The 23,913-nt window shown below is 37.5% G+C and overlaps 1 protein-coding gene across 1 annotated transcript in view; it reads right to left on the reverse strand.

The window, feature by feature from the left end:
* The window catches only part of LOC139735876 (uncharacterized), a 50,334-nt gene that overhangs the window by 18,482 nt on the left and 7,939 nt on the right, over positions 1–23,913 (reverse strand). Inside the window, exons 5-14 of the mRNA XM_071646627.1 lie at positions 22,951–23,047; positions 20,463–20,567; positions 18,144–18,320; positions 15,627–15,726; positions 11,641–11,739; positions 6,270–6,350; positions 5,688–5,829; positions 4,456–4,548; positions 3,808–4,004; positions 435–605 (exon numbers count right to left, since the gene is read on the reverse strand). Coding sequence (XP_071502728.1) covers positions 435–605; positions 3,808–4,004; positions 4,456–4,548; positions 5,688–5,829; positions 6,270–6,350; positions 11,641–11,739; positions 15,627–15,726; positions 18,144–18,320; positions 20,463–20,567; positions 22,951–23,047 — 1,262 coding nt within the window. The remainder of the gene's footprint in view (positions 1–434; positions 606–3,807; positions 4,005–4,455; positions 4,549–5,687; positions 5,830–6,269; positions 6,351–11,640; positions 11,740–15,626; positions 15,727–18,143; positions 18,321–20,462; positions 20,568–22,950; positions 23,048–23,913) is intronic.

Here is a 23,913-nt window from a genome sequence, read left to right on the forward strand (position 1 = left end):
CACGGTGATATACTTGTGTGTCTACCCCTTTGTTCTCCCTTTTGTTAAAATAGACACACAAGCAAAAATTTTAGCCACACAAGCCTGACGGAATAAAGGCCATCTATTGTGCACTATTGTTCTCCTAGCCACACAAGCATACTCTCGTTAGCACGGACAGACGGACAGACGGACGGACACACGGACACACACACGTTCGGAGCCCGTTTCATAGTCCCCTGCTCGAACTCGTTCGGCGGGGACAATTAAATCCATCAAGAAATGTGACTAGCAATGCACACACAAACGTGACATGGCGGTGGAGTAACAACGCTGAATCCAAAGTATCCTGTACATGTGCCGAGGGATAATACAATTATAACCCAGCCCTCTGGTTCACAGAGTAATCACAAATGACATTAGACAAAGACAAAAAACTACACCATCTTCAGTACCTTGATTTTCTTGGACTTGGTGCTACCCTCGCTGGAGGTGCTAAGCCCACTGGGTGAGTTGTGGCTAAAGGTGTTACTGCGCCGACGATTAGAATGGAGAAGTGGGCTGCTTGGTTCACTGGCAACACCATCACGATGTTTATTGCGTCCATTTCGTGATGCACCATTTGCCTAAAGCAAAGATTTGAATGGGAAAAGCAGAACACGTCAAGACCATGTACATCATCAATGTTAAAATAGCCAGTGGCAGGCACATTGGACTCTGCTGATGTTTACTTTCCTTATTCTAAAACCGCACACTCAATGTTATCTGAAAGATGCTGTATTATGCCTTATGGAATGAACATATTTCTTGACTAAGATTTGAACTGATATATATGTTTTCTTCAAACAAATAATAAAAGGAGAAGCATTTCACATGAGTGAAACAGTCAACTTGCATGCCTACACTTCTCAGGCAATCAGTATATCTGCAAGTATCTGCAAGTCCTTCTTTGACAATTTGATGTAAGTTCATTGTGGTTAGGTATGTATTCTAATTTATTTCCATCCATTACACACACACACACACACATACACACACACATATATATATATATTTTTTTAAAAATCTTTGCCAAGGTGAATTAAAGATGAAAACATGATATTTTGCTCAAATTTTGGTGACCTTTCATCTCGACCTTCCACCCTGTCATTAAACATCATTAATTTCAATTCGTTTCTGTAGCATCTTTCTTCCTAGCTGAAGGTACTGCTAGAAAATACAATTTTCACCCTTGTTGTCCTTGACCTTTGACCTAATACCGCTATTATGCTTATACAAATAATCATCAATGTAATTTCACCCTGTCCATCAACGTCTACCACCACTGGACATTCAAAGCCAAAGAAATGACTGGAAATGAACTTCTTCCTTCTGTGGTCATACAGTACAGGGACCTCTGACCTTGACTCACTCACACTTTAATGGAAATACCTGCCTATCTATTTCCGCCCAACAAATTATATTACCATAGGAAAACTAGAAATGTCGCTATGGCGACTGATGCCTCCGCCATAATGCATGATTCTCCCAATAGGTGTATGGTACAATGTCTTCACAATGTGTCATGACAGTTTCATGTGACTGGCAAAATATTACACTTTAATGGAAATACCTGCCTATCTATGTCCGCCCAACAAATTATATTACCATAGGAAAACTAGAAATGTCGCTATGGCGACTGATGCCTCCGCCATAATGCATGATTCTCCCAATAGGTGTATGGTACAATGTCTTCACAATGTGTCATGACAGTTTCACGTGACTGGCAAAATATTGAAATGACATGTTTGTCAAAAATATCTTGAATGTTCACTTTCCTTGAACTAGGTTTGCTATAATTGTCTAAGAGTGTAGGTACATGTATTTGGGAAATTGAGGATTTTAACTTGACTTCTGACCGACCCTTTTATAAGTTTATGCATTGAGTAATTTTCAAGGTATGAAGAAAGAGTGTAATTACCGTATAAAATATATATTGTATATATATATATTTGCAATTAAACCTGGCCTTTGACCCTTAATCTTTGACCTTTGACCTTCTGGCTGGAAATTTCCCAGAGCATCTCCATTAGGTAATACATGCATATATCAAGCTTTAAAAATAATAATGCAAACATTGCATATACTAGTGTATGAGGGAAATAGTAAAATTTTGAGGAGTTGACCTTGACCTTTGACCCCCTGACTATTGACCCATGACCCCTACATTCCCTAGATAATCCCTGCCAGTCAGTACATGCGTATGTACCAAGTTCCATGAAGATATATTGAAACATTTGAGAGAAAAGTGGAATTGTAACATTTTCACCTAACCTTTGACCTTTTGACCTTTGACCTTATGACATGAAACTCTCTCTGGAGAATCTTTATGCAGTAGTACATGTCTACACTAAGTTTCAAGAAAATACCTTCAGGCATTGCATGGATATGGGGGAAATAGCAACATTTTTAGCATTTGACCTTGACCTTTTGATCTTTGACCTCTTGCCAATGTCACTGAAATCCACTCAACTAATTGCCCCATCATACATCATCCTTGGACCAAGTTTGGTGAAAGCTGCTTCATCCAGTTTTGAGTTATCACATAAACAGATACATTTTAGGATTTGACCTTGATCTTTGACCTTTGTCCAATTCCACTCAAAAACTAATCAAGTCATTGTCCCATCATACATCATCCTTGTACAAAGTTTGGTGAAATTTGCTTGATCCAGTCTTGAGTTATCGCATAAACGGATACAATTTCATGATTTGACCTTGACCTTTGACCTTTGGCCTTTGGCTGATTTTACCCAAAATCTAATCAAGTAATTGCCCCATCATACTTTATACTTGGACCAAGTTTGGAAAAAATCCAGTCAATATTACTCAAGTTATCGCATAAACGAATGCGGACGGACGGACGGACAACCCGAAAACATACTGTATACGCTATAATTTTCGCGTACATTAATTTTCGCGAATTGCCGCTGTCACACATTTTCGCGAGTGGTTAAATTCGCGATTGGGGGACCACAGAAAATATGAAGTGGCAAAGAAAGTGTGAATTTTCAACTTACTAGCATATAAGAATGATACTAGTTATACACTGCATGAAAAAGACTTGCCAAACTCTGCGAACTACTTGTAGTAAGTTAGAATTCAACATTTTTGAAGTGGTTAAGTCCATCGCGCTAGATTTCTGACGATCGAGTGGTCCCCTTGCGATAATGGATTGGCTCTCTACAGTATTCGTAAGTAGACGTGCACGTGCGTAAACAAGCTTACGGTTATAGCCAGTATGGTCTGTTCGGTAAGCCATGACATGGTATTCTAGTACTGGTACTGAAATGTTCGTATCATCAAGGCAAGGGATTCATTTTGGAAGGTAATATTTTCGCGTGTTGTTAATTTCGCGAATAGCTCCCGACTCGCGAAATTCGCGAAAATAAAACCCCCGCGAAATATATAGCGTATACAGTAATGCCTCCGGCACCACTTCGTGGTGGAGGCATAAAAATCCTTTGTGACATTATTGATGCAAATGTTATTTCTAGGACAAAGTTTAATGATTTTTTACCTACAGGGATTGTGCCTATAATCTAACCAGTGTATCCCCACCTCATGTAGCATATTAGGGCAAGGTACCAAGGAAATGATAATGTAGCTTATGTAGCTCATGATAATGAGCTACAGAAACCTCAGGCATTACATCACTGTCACAGTACACTGATAAGGAATATTTTTCAAAGTCCTCAAACTAGCTTTTTAAAGGCTGGAAAGTGTATATAATTCCTCCTTCTAGCTGCTTCTTGCAGCAGTTTGTCATCTATCTTTAACCATGCTTACCTGATCCCTATGGCGCCTTGTGCGTAGATTCTTCTTGACATCAAAGGAATCTCCCTCTTTGACTGGCTTAAACATAAAGGCAGGTGGTGATCGTGGATTCTGGATAGGCCGCAGGTTGCCATACTTCTTGAAATAAACCCGACAGTCAGTGCACAAGAGCAGGCGGTCTCTGCCTCCATGGTGCCAATCCCTGGAAGCTGAAAATGTACGTATATTGTTATTCAGAGCTCCTACAAAACATAGATGTCATTATCACTCATTAAATCTCTCGACTTATTGTGTCACACACATCAGCACTATTATGAACAAAGATATGCTGCCGAATAGCCACAGTGGTCAAACATCTCAAGTAGAAGGGGCTAAAATTTCTGTACAGACATCCTTGAACTTATAACTTGAACAAATACGTTTTTTTTTTAGTCTGTAAGCTCTGGAAAGACAGTGCAGTCAATTTCTACTTGGCATTTTGAAAACTCTCTGTTAAAAAAAAAATCATTTTAAAAGGTACATTTTTGGCCAAGTTGAGTCATAGAAGCAAAAACAAATTAAATAGATCAACAAAATAGCACCTAAAATAAAAGGCAAAGGTATAAATCTCATGGCATGAGCATAGGGCAAAGGGAGCTGATACAGTTTCTATCTACTTACTAGTTGTGAAGCAGTGTCTACAAGCATAGCCACTGAAATCTTTTTCACTGTCATCACTGTCTAAATCACACTCACTGGCAGAGCTGAGATCCACTGTACGAGGCAAAGACAAATGATGATTATTTCAATTTGTATATTTCACAACACAAGTACATAGAATGCTCACTTCCCTTTCCTGTATCATTTAATGTCATCTTTCAATAATTTCACTGTATACTTTATATCACATTTAAGAGTATCTTGGGTTTGAAAAAGTACCTTTGAGAATTGCCAGAAAACATATGGGTGTATAAAAGTTTATAGTTATTTCTCACATTTTCAAACAACTTTCATAAATCAATGAACACTCATTCATAACAACTATAAGAGAACCATTCTGGTTCATTAGGTGTCCATTCTGTTTACATACACATGATTTTATGTAATGTGGTAATATAATCTAAATGTGTGCGTAGATATGTACATTTTAGAATCAGCTGTGTTTGTTTGTTTGTTCATTTCCATCTAAGAAGATGGCTGGATAGCCCATATCCAGTGAGTTTAGCCCATATCCAGTGAGATAGCCCATATCCATATGTGTGAGTTTACCCAATGTGATTCACCTGAGGTCCTGGATAGGGCTTTTCCAATAACATTCCATTTTCAATTTCAGTATTGAATCACGGCACTGTTGTTGTAATTATAGATAGGTTTTGATGGTTTGTCTAACATGTAGTACATTCCCTAGTCTTTGTAAAGGCTTATTATTTTAAATGGGAGGTATTCTAGAGGGTAGTGTTTTCCATCTCATTTGACAAACTTAGAAAACATACATCTGCTTCAAACATGCACAGTCATTTTATGGAGCAGAAATGTGTTTTCATTTAATAGTCAGGATCATAAATTTGCTCCTTTTTCCACAAGCTTTACACATCTAGTGTAGCTATATTGTCCATGACATACAAAGGATCTTCATGTCACTGATTGTTCAAAAGAAAATAGTAGTAATGTCTTTATTAAAGTAAAAAGTATAATTCATGAAACCACGCTATTTTATGCATGTACTGTTTTCATGTGTCAAAAAGATACAAGCTTTGCAGCATTACTCAAAAGCCTGGCCCAAGAAGATAAAAAACATTTTTTTCTTTTTCTTTTTTTGGTGTGTGATCACTCAAAGAGAAATGAAAAGGAAGCAATACTCAGCAAACATTGACACTAAGTCATTTGTCTACAACACTGGTACATTCTCTTACAAAATTCACTGGAAGGAGGGCGATTATTGCGGCCAAAGTTCCTGCGACTGAGCACACTCTGTCTTCGATGTCTGCGATAAATCCGGTGATGGTTAGCTTCTGGTGTTTTCTTCCAGTAGTAGTAGAATTCAATCAGTTCTCCCTGTTATCACCAAAATAAATATTCATGAAAAGTCCAGCCACTACATCTGACAGAAGCATTATCCTGGAAATGTGGGCTGAATGTTTCAATGGATATGCATGAGAAATGATAACAAGCATGGTTAAAATTCTGTAAATTAAAAAAAGAAGAAGAGGAGCCTTGTGAAGAGGGAAGTGGGAGAAGAGGCTCCAAATCATTTTGATTTTTTATATCATACAGTAGAATGATACAAAACAAATTTAGAAACAGCTCTGAAAAAGAAAATTTACCACAATTTACCACAAAACAATAGCATTTTTTTATATGAATGATACATTTATCAGCCATTCATTATCATTATTACTGTTATTTTTTTCTCTCTCTTCCTTTTTTTTTTTTTTTTTTTTTTGAGTGGGGAGGGGGGAAGAAGCAGAAACAGAAGCAATTGGTCAACAGCTTACCGTTTCTTTGTGCTGTAAAAAGTCCTTTCTTATTCTGAAGAAGTTCTTGCCAAACTGTCTCAACCCTCTGATGAATAATTTCTGGAAAATGAAGCAATAAACATTTTACACAATTCAGATATTTTACATCAAACATCTGAATGATTTATATATTTCATGAAAGAAGGGTCAGTCTATGAAAAATCCAGACACATAAATAACTGGATCAAGAACAATGGATTATGTGCCTGAGTTAAGATTAAGCAACTAGTTGGTGACAAAAAAAAAGGGGGTGCAAATACGGGGTCAATTTTGAGTGAAAACTGTCACCTATCCCCCATGTCGGTAACTGCGCACAATACCACAAGAGTGTCCTCGCTTGTCTGGAGAGTGTTTTCATACCACAGTACTTTTTGTGTGATGAACACTTACAATATTTTTAGGAAGATATTTTTCTTCAAAATGAAATTGTCAGTTAAGTAATTTACCCTCTCCCCAACAAGCTAACTGTTCAAACACATTACAATTATCCTCTTTTGATTATGATTTCTTATCCAATCTCTATTGCAAAGCCTTCTTTTCATGTCTTTGTGATTGTTGGTAAAGTCAGGACCATCGTCTTCCTTGTTTTTGGCAGCTGCATCAGTTTCTGGCTAAAAGCGTTAAGGCCCTATCTCCCATTGTCCTGCTGGTAATAGATAGATTTCCTCTTCTGTTGAATCTTCTGACAATACTCAATTTCAGAATCTCTGTCTCTTCCATCATCATTGTTGCTGATATAGGAACACTGTTTTTAGCTGCACATAGTATGATGTAGGTATTTAAAAAAAAAAGTCACTGTACATACACCACACCAGACCTGCCATATAGTACGACTATACACCTGATGACGGACTGTACTTTTCAAGAAGAAGAACCACCTATACAACCAGTACTATCACGACTAGAAATTTTGCTATGGCGATTGGTACACATGTATGCCTGAATGTCTGTATGTGCTTATTGTTTAGCACTCATCTCAAAGATAATGCCATGCTCTACATAATCATAATGGCTTGCAGTGTTTTGCCAAGACCCAACCCGGCTATCTATCCCCAGGACTCTCACTCGGACAGGAGACAAATCCTTCTGGGCAGCTGCCCCACGCCTGTGGAATCAGCTCCCTCAAAGTATCAGTGAATCACCATCTCTTTCAGTGTTTCAAAAATCTTTGAAGACTTTCCTTTTCAATAACTGATTGATCAATAATGTATATTTTGTATTTTTTTTTCTCATTTTTTTTTTCATACCCCCTTAATGTATTAATTTGATATAATTTTGTGAAGCGCTGTGATACATGTTTACTAGTTGTAAGAACACTTTATAAGTATCTATATTGTTATGTATTGTACTGAAGTGTTTGGCAGGATTTTGAGGAGCACTTCCAGGGCAGGTTTTCTGTCTATATATCTCATCTTCATTCAAATTTGCAAGAAATAACTGCAAAAATCAAAATCAGTGATAACGAAATGAGATGTTCTTGATTTCTGTGGACCTTAAAACATTTAAGGGCATTGTGGGTCTGGTTCTTTGGGCCCTCATGGGCTAACCAAAGCAATGAAACAAGTTTGCATCCCCTAACCCTAAGAACATATATGGGTCAATCCACGTCAAATCATCCAGTGCTTGTCACCCGACCCCCTCCGATTTTCTTTAAAATCGCACCAAATGTTCCCCAAAGTGTCTGACGGAAAATCCCAAAATATTTTGCCCCAAGGTCAATTGGTTGCTAAGATACAGCCTCACATAGCAACCGATGCGCATTCCAAAGTATTAGTTAAAAGAAAATTATGCATTTTTGATTGTGGTAGCATGGATATTTATGCAAAAGTGTTCATTATCTGGAAATTGAGAGAACTTTATAGTCTTTGCAAGAAAAAGTGACTGTGACGCGAAATTGGCTTTTCGTTAACGTGCACGAGGTCACCGAAAATGGTGTTAAATGTTAATTTCGAAAATTTTAATGCATATTTAGAGGCTAATATCTTCCACATTTCATCACCTTAGGTTCTAAAATATTATGCTGTTGAAGGCTTTGACTTGCTCAGTAATTTTGAAAAAAATTAGTGGATTCGTGCTCACCGTTTTTACGGAGAGCGCCCTCAAAGTTGACAAAAATGAAAAATGTGCCAAATTCAAGGTCACGGATCACCCTTCGTCCCACCTAGGAATGGCATCAATTTTTTTGTATTGATAGACATTTACCTATATTATCTTGGGTTACCAAAGAAATTTTGCTACCGAAATGTTCAATGGTAAATTTACCCCACTGAAAATGGTCGTAAACGGCCAAATTCCCATGAAATATCACATATTGGGTTTAGAGGACATTTCAAATGTCCATGCTTTCAAGATAAAAAGCCCTAGCCCTGTGATATTTGCAGTAGGGATAGTCTGTTATACATATTTTAGTAATATATACCACAAAACACTTTTATTACATAATAATGACCTTGAAATTTAATCCAAAACTTGATAAAAACAATAAGTCGCTCTATTTTCCTCATTGCACTGCATGTAATATGTGTTTTGAAAGACTTTTCACAGAGCAGTATTTTAAGAATTATGAAAGCTGACAGCCTACCATATTAAGGTTCTAAACTATTTGTGATCTTCTTTCAGATTTAGTGTCAATTTGATCATGAATGTTATACCTTTGACCTTGAAGTGTTTCTAAAAATAGCTGTAAATTTGTTAACTACAAATTACACACATGACAGGTGTTTTATGGCATGATATACTTGTGATTCTTTCACAAACACAAAAGCTTTTTATAGCGTAAATGTTATATTGTAAATGTTATATACTGGAATAAATCTATACGTGCTTGCAAGATTATGTTACAATTGATTACTTTGTTTTGACAATGACCCTCAATTTCAATCACAAAAGGGGACAGTAATATTTTGTGATTTTGTGTGCATTTCCTATGGAAAACAGTGCTTTGTGGTGAAATTCATAAAAACTTGACCATTTTTACTATTTATCACTTTGATTGATTAGTTCTATTCAAATTATGGTAGAAAAAGTGGGCTGTGACAATTTCCAATAAAAAAACCCCACAAATGTTGTAGAAAATAAAAAACAAAGAAATACATAACAAATATTCCAAAAACAAGAAAATACATAAGAATGGAAATTATTTTTGAAGTTGTCATAAGTTACAGAACAAATCCCCCCAAAAAGAAGACTCTCAGTGCTTTTAATGTGCATTTCACAGGCTAGAATAAGAATCTTATGTGTTGGGTGCAATGTCCATAATATCAACTATTACTTAAATACAGGTCTTTATGGGCAGGAATAGGCATTTCTCCTGATTTTGAAGGTCATAAATTCAGGGTCATTGTCAGAACAAAGTAATTGATTGTAACATATCTTGCAAGAACCTATAGATTTATTCCAGTAAATAACATTTACACTGTAAAAACTTTTGCGTTTGTGAAAGAATCACTAGTATGTTATGCCATAAAACACCTGTTGTGTGTGTAATTTATAATTTTAACAAATTTACAGCTATTTTTAGAAGCACTTCAAGGTCAAGGGTATAACATTCATGATCAAATTGACACTAGATCTGAAAGATGAGCACAAATAGTTTAGAACCTAATATGGTAGGCTGTCAGCTTGCATAATTCTTGAAATATTGCTCTGTGAAAAGTCTTTCAAAACACATTATTACATGCAGTGCAATGAGGAAAATGGAGTGACTTATTGTTTTTATCAAATCTTGGATTAAATTTCAAGGTCATTATTATGTAATAAAAGTGTTTTGTGGTATATATTATTAAAATATGTATAACAGACTACCCCTACAGCAAATATCACAGGGCTAGGGCTTTTTATCTTGAAAGCATGGACATTTGAAATGTCCTCTAAACCCAATATATGATATTACATGGGAATTTGGCCGTTTACGACTATTTTCAGTGGGGTAAATTTACCATTGAACATTTCGGTAGCAAAATTTCTTTGGTAACCCAAGATAATATAGGTAAATGTCTATCAATACAAAAAAATTGATGCCATTCCTAGGTGGGACGAAGGGTGATCCGTGACCTTGAATTTGGCACATTTTTCATTTTTGTCAACTTTGAGGGCGCTCTCCGTAAAAACGGTGAGCACGAATCCGCTAATTTTTTTTCAAAATTACTGAGCAAGTCAAAGCCTTCAACAGCATAATATTTTAGAACCTAAGGTGATGAAATGTGGAAGATATTAGCCTCTAAATATGCATTAAAATTTTCGAAATTAACATTTAACACCATTTTCGGCGACCTCGTGCACGTTAACGAAAAGTCAAATTCGCGTCTTAGTCACTTTTTCTTGCAAAGACTATAAAGTTCTCTCAATTTCCAGATAATGAACACTTTTGCATAAATATCCATGCTACCACAATCAATCAAAAATGCATAATTTTCTTTTAACTAATATTTTGGAATGCGCATCGGTTGCTATGTGAGGCTGTATCTTAGCAACCAATTGACCTTGGGGCAAAATATTTTGGAATTTTCCGTCAGACACTTTGGGGAACATTTGGTGCGATTTTAAAGAAAATCGGAGGGGGTCGGGTGACAACTTTTCTGAAAATTGGATGATTTGACGTGGATTGACCCACATGCTAAATTTGGTATAAGGATAAGATAAAGTCTATTCCTGGGCCCTACTTAAATTTGTCACATCCCATAAGTGTCCAAATGAGCCACCTCTGGCAATGTTATACACTTACAAAACATGCATATTACAATCTCTACCTCATGGAGTATACAACATGATTGAACTACGGATTTTGCTGATGAGACAACAGATGCACTCTTTTTTGGGCCTTTTGGGTCTCACCCCGGGCCCCTATGGGGAGCATACCTGAACTATTTGAACAAGTTTGTATTCCCTGTCCCTGCAATTCCATACCTTTTGTTTAACCCCAGGCCCACTTTGGCACCTTTGAAATTTGTTCATTTGTTTTTTGAGGCTCAGTTAGATCAAACAGAAATATTTGTAATTTTATTTTGGGAAGACATTGCAGCTCACCTGAGAGAGCTTTGCAACTCCACCATAGGGCTGCAGCCCACTAGTTGAGCAGCATGACCTTATCCTATAGTCTGTTTGAATAGGACCATTGGTTTTAAAATGAAGTACTTATAAACATCAACAGAATTTCAAAGATTATTTCATATATCTCCCTATCCAAAACTCTGTCTATTTTTCTTTGGTGACATAATACATGTTTATTTGACATGACATGCAATCTTCAACTGAAAGTTAATGGAAAACTGGAAGGTATGAAAAGGATGGCTACTTCTTTTTGATGACCACATACAAAATGTAGATGTCTGCTATGAGAAAGGGAACATACCGTTTCTTCTTCTGTCCACTTCCTGTCAATAGATCTGGGTACTGGACATTTGACTAGTTCTTGGAGAGCCTTTCCACAGTTGTAGTGATTTTCATGAAGCTGCAGGAAAAAAGAGTGACGGTAAAATTCTCACTTTGACTGGACTAAACTAAACCACGAAAAGGGCTGGTATAGTATTGGTAAAGGTGAGGATCCAGCTTTAAACTTTTTTACAATACACTTAGAAACCACTTTATGAGATGTTAAAGAGCAGACAATTCTAATAGGAATTCAAAGTTTATTTGATGAAAATCGGTTTTGAAATGGGTGAGATATCCCGCAAAAGTAAAACAAAGCGATCTTAATAAAAGGGGGGTCCCATCTTTTATAAGGATTGCTTTGTTTTGGATATCTCAGCACATTCAAACCAATTTTCATCAAAAATAATTCTGAATTCCTTTTCTTATTACATGCTCTTCCATATTTCATAAGAGGTTTCTCATCATCTCAAAAACATAATAAAAAAACTCTGGAAACCAGAAGCCCCATCTCAACTGAAAATGTACTGCTCCTAGCACCGGTGGCTCCTAGGTCACCTGCAGGCGCGCCTCAAGCAGTTTTGGATTGGGGGGGCAAACATTGGAGGGGGCTCAAGATTAGACCATGCATATGTTACACAATATACACATACACACACACACACACACACACACACGCACACACATCTATTATATATCTATATATATATATATATATATATATATATAAAGTGGCGTACGGTGGGTCGAAACATGGGGGGAACCATAAAGTAATTTTAGACGGTCTGTATGCTTACAAGTGCGTGTGTGCGTGAGCAATAATGGGACTACAATACATTACGGAATGTGATACATTCAACAACACAGTCATTGAGGAACATTGTAAGTTTTCCTTACATGGATTATGGAATGACGGTGTGAAACGCTCGACAAATTATATACTGTCAGCAACATAAGGTGAATGGCATAACAATAAAATGCAAGCGAGCGAAGCGAGCGAGCTTGAAAATTTTGATATTCTACAGTTCCAAAACTGGAGTTTTAATTGTAGCTATTATATTTCGCTGTGGAAATAAATGGGGGCGCATTGGGCGCAACTGCTGGCAATTATTGGCAGCAACATTAGGAGAATGGCATAACGATTCAATGCGAGTGAGCGAAGCGAGCAAGCTTGAAAACTTTGACATTCTACAGTCCCAAAACTGGGGTTTGTAGCTATATCTTTCACTTTGGAAATTAATGGGGCGGCACATCGGGCGCAACTGCTGGCAATTACTGGCAGCAACATTAGGAGAATGGCATAAACGATTCAATGTGAGCGAGCAAAGCGAGCGAGCTTGAGAATTTTGACATTTTACAGTCCCAAAACTCCCGTTTGTAGTTATATCTTTCGCTTTGGAAATTAAAGGGGGGCATCGGGCGCAACTGCTGGCAATTATTGGCAGCAACGTTAGGAGAGTGGCATAACGATTCAATGCGAGCGAGCGAAGCGAGCGAGCTTGAAAATTTTGACATGTTACAGTCCCAAAACTCCCGGTTGTAACTATACCTTTCGCTTTGGAAATTAAGGGAGGGGGGGGGCAACGGGCGCAACTGCTGGCAATTACTGGCAGCAACATTAGGAGAGTGGCATAACGATTCAATGCGAGCGAGCGAAGCGAGCGAGCTTGAAAATTTTGACATTTTACAGTCCCCAAACTCTCGTTTGTAGCTATATTTATCTTTCGCTTTGGAAATTAAGGGGTGGGGGCATCGGGCGCAACTACTGGCAATTACTGTCAGCAACATTAGGAGAATGGCATAACGATTCAATGCGAGCGAGCGAAGCGAGCGAGCTTGAAAATTTTGACATTCTAGAGTCCAACAACTGCCGTCGTAGCTATGTTTTTCGCTTTAGAAATTAAGGGGGAGGCGCACCGGGCTCAACTGCTGGATGCGAGCGAGCGAATGAAGCGAGCTTGAAAATTTTGACATTTTACAGTCCAAAAGCTGCCGTTTGTAGCCATATTTTTTCCCTTTTATTCATATATATACATATTTATTTTATTTTCTTTGTTTATTCATTTATTTGTATTATTATTATTATTTTTTTTTTTTGGGGGGGGGCTTTTTGGGGGGGCAAAAATGCGTTTTGCCCCCCCACTTTTTGGATTGGGGGGGGCGGCTGCCACCCCTGCCCCCCCACTTCCGGCGCCTATGATCTCCTGTGCAGTTTAAACAACTCTGTATAAAACTGCTCCTTGAAATAATTTTTGAAAGTTTGGTGAAAACATTATTTGTGAATAATGCAAAGGAGAAGAAAGTATTGATTTTGTATCATAACTTGCTGCCCCTGATGTTGAATTTGAACCTCTGCCACTGTCATGAGCAAGTATTCCTTACCTTTGAAAGCTCCTAAATGCCATAAAAATTTAGTTTTAACTGAAGTACCCACCCTCACTGACAATTCTCCCAGACAGCATGGCACCTTCAAATACACAGCCAGTAGCTGTATCACTTGATACACATCCACGAGGATGAAATTCACCAGCAACTCTACTGGCCTCTCTCACCATACAAAAAGGAAACATTACCTGCACCACCATTAATGTCGTGTGTCTCATCACTCACAGAGTTTATAGGATTCAGTATGTAGGGGAAAGCAAGACCACACTTACCCCGTAGAGGACGGGCTGATTTTGCTACAACACGCATTTCCCATAGACACCTGCCCAAGTATACTCGGGACTCGTCCTTAACGGGTTAAGAGACACTTCTATGGGTACAGATCAACTGTCAACACAGCCAAGCTTGACACTCCAGCTGGCCACCATTTCAATCTCCCTAATCACTCCATCACCTACATGATTCTACAGGCATCAAATCCTTGGGCACTCATCCAGACAGTCCAAACCAGCAGAGAGAAGCTGTGGATGAGACAACTTCAAACAATCCAACCCCATGGCCTCAACATCCAGGAGGGAAATGACTAATATAATTTCTTTCTTCCCTTACTTTATGCATTTTCCAAATGTACACTTCTTATTCCCAGTTTGTGCATTCCTCTTGTTAGAGTTACATTTATATAACCATTTTACACAGACACATACACACTTTGTTTTTATATCGATCCACTCCTCTGAAGTATGTACTGCCTTATTTCTTTATGTTGATATGTTTCATACTTACACTGGCTCTCACTTTAATTTTTCATTTTGTTTTGGCCATATCTTTGTAAACCTGGTTTAGGGCTTGCTGCCTGTTCAGCCCCCTCCACCCTTTACTCTTGTTGTTGCTATTTCACTCTTTTCCTATTCTGTATCTTTCTGCTGTTCCTCACCTTGTTTGATGTTGCTTCCCTATTAATCGTTATCCTTCACAGAGTGCCCTCTCTGCTCCATGGGATCATCACTGGCCCACCTCTGCCTTCTGTCTGTTCACCCCTTGCTTTAATCCTCCTTCAAATAACTGTTTTACTCCCTGCCTTTGACTTCTCACCCACCTCTTCTGTTTTCACTGTTCCGTGTCCCTAGCCCTACTCACACTGTGCTTGTTGTGTGTAGTCCATCATGATTGCTCTCCTCACATGTTTGTCATTTTGCCTCTGATGAAGATTCTGCTACGATTGAAAGATCGCGCCCCTTTTTACTCCAGTTAACAACTTTGGCAGCTTTGCAGATACACTTCGGCCTTTACAGGAGGGGGTCACATAAACTACTTGAATAATCTTTTGTGCCCTACCCAAAGAATGATTTTGTGCCTCCTTAGGTAAAATCCAATCATGCAACAAAAAACAGAAGATGAAACTTTCAGCTTTAACCCTTAGGCCTCAGCAGAGCACATAAGAGTGATTTTTTTTTTCCTGAAGTGTGGTACAATCCTCAGGAAATATTCTGTTTCAAGTATCCATATCATTGTACATGCATGTCCTTCAAAACGCAATTAAAATGATTCTAGCAATACATATCTGGTTGCTTCACTCATACTCACCACGGTAAGAGCATTAATGGTGGTCTCATCTTTTGATGCTACTTCACATCCTTCCTCTGGTGATCCTCCATCACACATCCCAACAAATGCTGCCATGCTCCTGGACATTGTAGAAACACAAAGATGTGCCATAGCTAACAAAATGTCCTTTACACCAGAGTAACTAATCACATGTTTATGTACACAATGTCAGCAAATATGGCTCAATTTGTCGTTTTAACATGTCCACATAATAGTTCAGTAAAGGCCACCACACACTATACCACATTCGGTTGCACAACTGACTGACTTTGGACCTGAAATAAACAAGCGTGTTTATTCTGAGGCTATTGTGATTTATTTCAGATCCAAAGTCGGTCAGTCGTGCAACCGAAAATCTTTTAGTTTAGACCTGTATGATCTTCTGCTATTTCCATTAAAGGCATAATTTACCTCTTGCAGATGAGACAAAAACCCAACTTTAGTGCTCTAAAATACTTCTAAAATGTGAGTTTGGGATAGAAACAACCACTGTAAAAGTTTGAATTCAAATAATCAACGTGAAGTATTGTTTAATACACAATATGAGAACAATAGTTATAATAAAAATGTTTCCGGACTAAATTTCCGGTCTACAGGTATGGTTTAATAAGTAAAATACTGTTATTTCCTTAAATTTTAGGCTCTATTGCAAAAATTTTATATAGTAGGATATTTTGTGATATAACACACCTACACATATGCATCAAATGTAATATCTTGAACATTTTTCAAAATCACTGTTCCCAAAGGTAAACAGAACCTTTAAGCATGTAAGTTCTGGCAAATGCTCTCCCTAGACATTTGATCTCTGACAATACTGCAAACAAATGCCTCATATCCATCCCTGTGCAACTTCCTCAGTTGTACCCCTTTAGGGTATGTTATTAAATACACTGTGGCTACCTCTTCAAAAGCCTCACAAATAGTTAAATTGTAATAACATTTACCAATAACTGTACATACACCCTAGATGCAATTTAATTGTTCTGCTAGATATAGAGGTAATGAATTACACTTGCTGTGTTTCACGCCTCAGTAGTCCTGTCTTTAAATGGCCTCTGTGGGGACTACGTGAACCTTTTGGAAAGACTGTAATCCCTGCCCTTAAGATAATTCCTGCCAATCTGATCTAATGTAGTTTGAAGAAAATCAACTTGCTCTCTCCCCATCATGTCACTGCCTGAGAGCCAAATTAAGCCACCACTGCTGCCGAATTATGAAAAAACAAAACAAAAACAAAACATATCTACTTCAAACTAATTCTACATACAGTACAACTTGTGGGAGTATACCTGTTGATCTGGTCAAAGAGTATCTTTAAAATTTTACAGAAATTTGTCCCTGCTACCCTGATTGTTGCCAAGGCTGGTGAAAATCTGATTGAGTAACATGCAGAAGAGATTAAAATGTTACTTTCTTCCATTCTTCTTCTTCCTTTTCTATTCTTTTCCCCGTAGCACTTAGAGACATTTCATGTGATAATGCGCTATATAAATGTTGTAAATTATTACTATTATTATTACTTTTGACCTATGGGGCTCCTCCACCTTTTTTTTCTTAAAAACCCACTGCAAAAATGGCCCACTACTAGCATTGTCAAAATGAAACTACTATTCTTCACCTTTACGCATTTGAGGTATCCTAATGAAACTTGGGACAAACATGTATGAGTGGACAGAGTTGTGCCTACCAACTTTTGGGTGCACATCCACAAGTTCAAAGGTCACATTATTAAAATTTCCACTATTCCCCCCATATCCATGCAATGTCTGAAGGTATCCTCATGAAACTTAGTGTATACATGTATTACCAGATAAAGATTCTTGAGGGAAAGATTTGTCATGGGGTTAAAGGTCAAAGGTCAAGTGAAAATGCTAAAATTTCACTTTTTTCCTCCATGTATCTCAGAAAAGGCTGAAAGCATCTTCATGAAGTTTAGTAAACATGCATGTGTGCACTGCCTGACAAAGATTCTCTTAGAATTTTTTGGGTCATGGGGTCAAAAGTTAAGGTTAAAGGTCATACAGTCAAGTTCTCATAGTTCTCTTATTTCCCCCATATCTATGCAATGTCTGAAGATATTTTCTTGAACTTAGTGTATACATGACCATTATGAGATAAGGATTCTCTGGGAGAGTTTTGGGTCATGGGGTCATAGGTCAAGTAAAATGCAAAAATTACACCATATTCTCTATATCTTGGAAATGGCTCAAGGTATCACCATGAATCTTAAAAGGGCCTACATATCCATTTACTGTCTTACAGTAATTCTCTTGGGAATTTTTGGGTCAAGAGGTCAAAGGTCAAGGGTCAGGTTAAAATGCTAAATTACTATTTAATGCTGGCATTACACCTTTTCTCCACACCTTGAAGATTGCCTTTTGCTTTACATACCTTAGTCAGGTAAAGCATCCCTGTAATATTTTATGAGTTCTCGAGAAGAACTCAATCCTTCATACCACAGGACCACTCTAACTTACGATAGGCAAAGCTTACCTTGCAGCCTGAAGGTACATCTTGAGATCTACATCATTCAGAATCTCTGGCTTCCAGCTCAGTTCCTCAAATTCCATGTTGGTCCCTTTGCCTGGTGGTTGCTTGGGCCTGATGTCTGGAAGTACAGCTTGATGACTTGGCCCTACCCTGATTTCCCCCTGGGTGCCTGCTAAACGTCTGAATATAACAGCCGAAAGGAACAAGCATGGATGGAGTGTGTTGATGAGACTCATACTACTCCTTAAACTGCTGTCATTCTGTTGGATCTGTCACAAGTTAGCCACATACAAACATTTAACCCATCAAGTCCTAGGGGAATCTTGCTGCAAAAATTGTGTATGCTCATTTCTTCATTAAATTGGTACCTCTCAAGTTTACTGCATATCCTGGAGAAAGGCAGCATGAAGTTGGTAAAGTTCATTAACTCTGTAAAAAATTAAGAAAATGTTACCTTTAAAGAATATATTACTGGCAACATTTTCTTTAATAATCTAGATTCTGTTGCCAAAAAAGGATCAATTATGATTTTGAGGCTTTTAATGATTCTGCAATCAGGATAACAAAGGTCTATGACCAGACTAATAATAACAAATGATGATATATCAACTCATAAAGCGCACAACATGTACATACACGTGTATATTCTTCTGTGCTCGCATGAAAGAGAAAAGGGGATTCTACTATATGAAACAAAAGCAATGAATGACAATGCTTACAACATAAAAATACAGCATTACACTAAAAAAAAAACATGGTTCTGACAGGATGATCTGTGATCCAAGAAAAATCAGAAAGCTTCCATCAAGAAATGTAGATGGCAGAGCACATGCAAGAAATGTAACTTTAAGGGGCAGCGTTTGGCCCAATCAAAGGCAGAACACTGGGGCAGCATAATCAAAACTAGTGCAAGTCCAACTTTAACAATCATACACATCTGTACAGAACTTAAATGACATCCATAGACAAATGTGGCCAGTAGAGTGCAGACAAATGACCCCCCAAACTAAGCAATTTTGTGGTAATGATGGAACAAGTGAGGACATTGCCACCAAAAGATACAGGTGGCTTGATTTTTGAATAACTTTCATATCAAATGTAAACAAAATTTGTCAAAAAACAGTCTATACAATGTATGCCATACTCATGACCAAATCCAAAATATTACCTTTGACCTTATAAAAGACAATAATTGAGGCAGCATCATAAAAGTATATACCTCAGATTTGACTTTGATAAACCTCTTTACACAAATTGAATGAAATCAAGAAGAAATGTGGCTAGTAGAATGCACAAGAGTGTGTATGAAGAGAGAATCACATTTTTTATATATTTATCGAAATGCCAAATAAATACATAAATAAATAAATAAAGGAAGAAATGAATGAATATATTAAATAATAATAATAATAATAATAATAATATGTGAGGGCACTACCAACAACCCGTGGAAAGTGTTAAATCCCCAAGATTTTGCAATGGGCTGACAGACTGAATTCATGCCTGCCTGACTAACTCACTACACAATGATCCCTGCAGAAACAATATCAATTTTACTTTTAGCATAGCATGGACATTCCTCAACTATTGAAGTAAATTCAATGGCAAATCACAGTATAATTATTTTGTTTGGTACAGTAACTAAGTAAATGGATTGGTGGTTGATCATGAGTTTCAGCATTATCTGTGCAATCTGAAAATAGCAGTGGTTCTGCCTTTCAGTCTTTACAGTAAGTTATTTATTCATTTATCTATCTATTTTTAAAATTGTATTATTATTACTATCATTATTATCATTATTTTTTTTACTATTATTATTATTATTATTATTATTATTATTATTATTATTATTTACAGAGGATGAATGATGATGTACTCTATCTTTATTACAGTAATGTTGTGTGCAATGACTAGAAAAACAAATTTAACAATCTAACAATCATTCTTAACATGTACTTTCAAACATTACTATTGTGACCATAAATTAGGCATGCTAATTTTTCCAGTTTGTTTATATCACATGTGATGGATTTACACTTACACATTGATTTTATCAACATTGGTTACCAGCTGTTTAAAATGTAATCAAAATCACTACTATTAAAGCAGTCATTTTCAGGAGGGTTCAATTTTCGCAAATTTTGTGAATAACTGTTGGGCGGTAAATTGAACAACATGCAAAAATATTGCAAATAGATAGGGCATTAGTGGAACTATGACAAAGCCCCAGTATCAAATTGTGAAAACAACATATCGCCAATAAATCTGTGACCTCATTTGCGAAAATAACAGCTTTTACCGTAGTATTCACTTCAATCATACCTTGTTTCTGGATTGTAGCTCAGAATGTAAAAAAACTTGTCATTTAGGGCATTGAAGTCCTTGGCCTCATGAATATCCTTGAAGTGGTAGACATGGCATTTCCGTCTGCATTAACAAAGAGGAAAGGCACTGCTGGCTCTCAATGAATGCAAGATTTTTTCACTGAGCTCCTCAAGGTTAAAAAACTTTAACCATTCACACATACCAAATCATCGACTTGAATCAGCACAGGAACATGAAGGAAAACAAGATTTGATCTCGGCACTTGGACAAGATAGGTGATATGCAGGATCGGGAGGGGGGATAGACAATGCGTAAACAAAGATAAAGACAAATGTATTTTTCACATTTGACCCTAATTTATACAACCAGACGGCATCTGATCACGAAGTTATTCACTGAAACAAACAATAATACAAAGTCTATATGAGTGCAAAATATGGGGGCAATAGGGTTTGTATTAACCAAGATACAGAATGCAATTTATTTGACCTTTGAACCCAATTGCACAGCCAAGCTAGCATCTGACCAAACTGTTGCTGATTCAAAGAATGATCCATGTACCATGGTCTATATGTGTGCAATATATGAAACCCCTTGCGGCTGGGGTCCAGGGCCTGCCTAAGGGCCCTTGAAACCTCATGAATATCAACCTTTTGCAGCCTTCCAGAAAGACAAAAAAAACAAGAGACCCGCGGGTCTAGCGCTCACCTGAGTATCGCAAGTTCACCTTTCACGCAGTCACTCATGTAAATTATTCACAGCTCGACCAAAATTTGACTAGGCATTCTCAAGTAGAAGATGAAAATGTACAATAAGGGCCCAAATTTTTTAAGATTCCTTCATTTGGGAGGATTGGGGCCCCTGGGGCCCTCTGGGTGGGGCATGGTGCCCATTTGATAAATTGAGATCCTGACCCCCTAGGGATGCTACCTGCCAAGTTTGGTGAAAATGGGTCATGGGGTTCTCAAGAAGAAGATGAAAATGTATAATTTAGGCCCCAGTAGAACCCCTCCCCACCCCCCTCCCCTGGGTCCCAAGGGGACCACCCCTGATTCTGCCATGAACAAACTTGAAACTACAGTCATCAATGTACTAACTCATAGTATTAACTTAGCTCTATCACTTCTGGTTCTAGAGAAGAAGATTTTTACAGATTCCTTAATTTTGGGGGGTTTGGGCCCCCTAGGGGCCCCCTGGGTGGGGCACGGTGCCCATTCTAACAAATTGAGTTCCTAACCCCCTAGGGATGCTACCTGCCAAGTTTGGTGAAAATGGGTCATGGGGTTCTCAAGAAGAAGATGAAAATGTATAATTTAGGCCCCAGTAGAACCCCTCCCCACCCCCCTCCCCTGGGTCCCAAGGGGACCACCCCTGATTCTGCCATGAACAAACTTGAAACTACAGTCATCAATGTACTAACTCATAGTATTAACTTAGCTCTATCACTTCTGATTCTAGAGAAGAAGATTTTTACAGATTCCTTAATTTTGGGGGGTTTGGGCCCCCTGGGGGCCCCCTGGGTGGGTCATGGTGCCCATTTTAACAAATTGAGTTCCTAACCCCCTAGGGATGCTACCTGCCAAGTTTGATGAAAATCGGTCTTGGGGTTTTCAAGAAGAAGATGAAAATGTAAAAAGTTTACGCACAACGGACGACGGACGACGGACGACGGACGACGGACGACGGACGACGCACGACGGACGCCGGACGAAGGGCGATCGCAATAGCTCACTTGAGCCTTTGGCTCAGGTGAGCTAAAAAGCCTTATTCAAATGTCCAACAGAGTATGCATAGGGTCTATATTGTATGTTCATGTTTATATATGATATGTATGTTTATAATCATATATATGTATGTATGTATGCATGTATATATATATATATATATATATATATATATATATATATATATATATATTATATACATAATATAATATACGGCTGTATTTTGTTGCACATGTGACCATACACACATCTGTATCAATTTGCTTGAACAGCAGCACAGTGTGTGACAAGACAAAGCCTATAAAGGAAGACAGGATTAGCTGTGATTTAAGTCACTTATATTTGATAAAACAATTACATGAGAAAAGTAGAAAGAATGATAATTGTAATCAATGCGATTTTAAGTGCACAGAATCCACTCTGCAGAATGTTCAAGGTCCAGTAAACAAAGAACAAACCAGGAACATACAAATTCACACAAATACTTGAGAAGTGAACAGATAAGTTTTTATAGTGATTCTTCAATTTCTCAGACAATTTACATTTCTGTATGTCTTCAGGAGGGCGTTCCACTGGGATGGTCTGGCATGCGCAAAGACTTTTTCTTCCTATGTTTTGGTTGATTTTGGTAAGACAAGGGCATTAAAATTTGATGAGCATTACATGTATTTTCAAGCTGGTAAACAAGATTACTAAAGAAATAATCTATTGAGAACTATCTAAGTGACAAAAGAAAAACTTGATGGTGAAATTTCACAAACCTGAGTGCAGAAACAGGATATGTCTCAATTGTATCTGATATGAACAGCTCTCTGCCTTTTGCAATTGGATCTGCAGTGACTAAATCCTGGCCAGAGTCTGGAAACAAAAAGAGCAGCACACTTAAAATCAATCAATCAAACAAACAAACAAACAAACAAAAATACATGACATGACAACATTTCAATGGTCAACATTCATGAATTATTTTTAGGTCATGACTGGAAATGTCTTACATGAAATACTTATGATTTTCATCTAAACAATAACTGGAAATCTAAATTCACATACACGTAGATACTTGCAGCAAAAAACAAACAAACAAGCAAACAACCCCCCCCCCCCCCCCCGCAAAAAAAAAAAAAATTCACATATTACTACATACATGATAAAGAAATATTCATGTCCCAAATATGATACAGATTGTAGTCTGATTGGGAAAAAGACTTGCTGTGCGTGGATGCCACATACAAATATGAACAACTTGGTAAATGTGCAGCAAGTAATGTGATTTGAAACATTTTTTTTTTTTTATACTATGGAGTAAACTAAAACTTAAAATTTGTTTAATACAATTTTTAAATGTACTTATCAGCAAGTTGATCATATCATCTCTCAAATACTGTAAAACGAGGAATGTTCGCATGCATTTTAATTTCGTGAGCGCCAAGATTTGCCAAATTAAAATGCACGCAAAAGTTCTTGTCTATATTATATGCATTGAATGCCAGTGGCTAATTCGCGAAATTTCATGCCACGAAAAAGGCCATTGGCTCCAATTCGTGAAAATTTCATGCCACGAATATATCACCTTTTACAGCAGCACATTTACCATCAATAAAGAAATATAGATGGTTGTAATATCAATTCAGTATTAGTTTTCTCATTTTTCTTCAAAAATCATCACAAAACATGCAATTAGAGATGAAGTCATCCTGATGTATATTGCATGTAGTTATCCCTTA

Source organism: Diadema antillarum, unplaced genomic scaffold (assembly GCF_040938485.1).
Source record: "Diadema antillarum isolate AM-2024a unplaced genomic scaffold, OU_Dant_1.0 seq00000604_RagTag, whole genome shotgun sequence".
Taxonomy (NCBI): Eukaryota; Metazoa; Echinodermata; class Echinoidea; order Diadematoida; family Diadematidae; genus Diadema; species Diadema antillarum.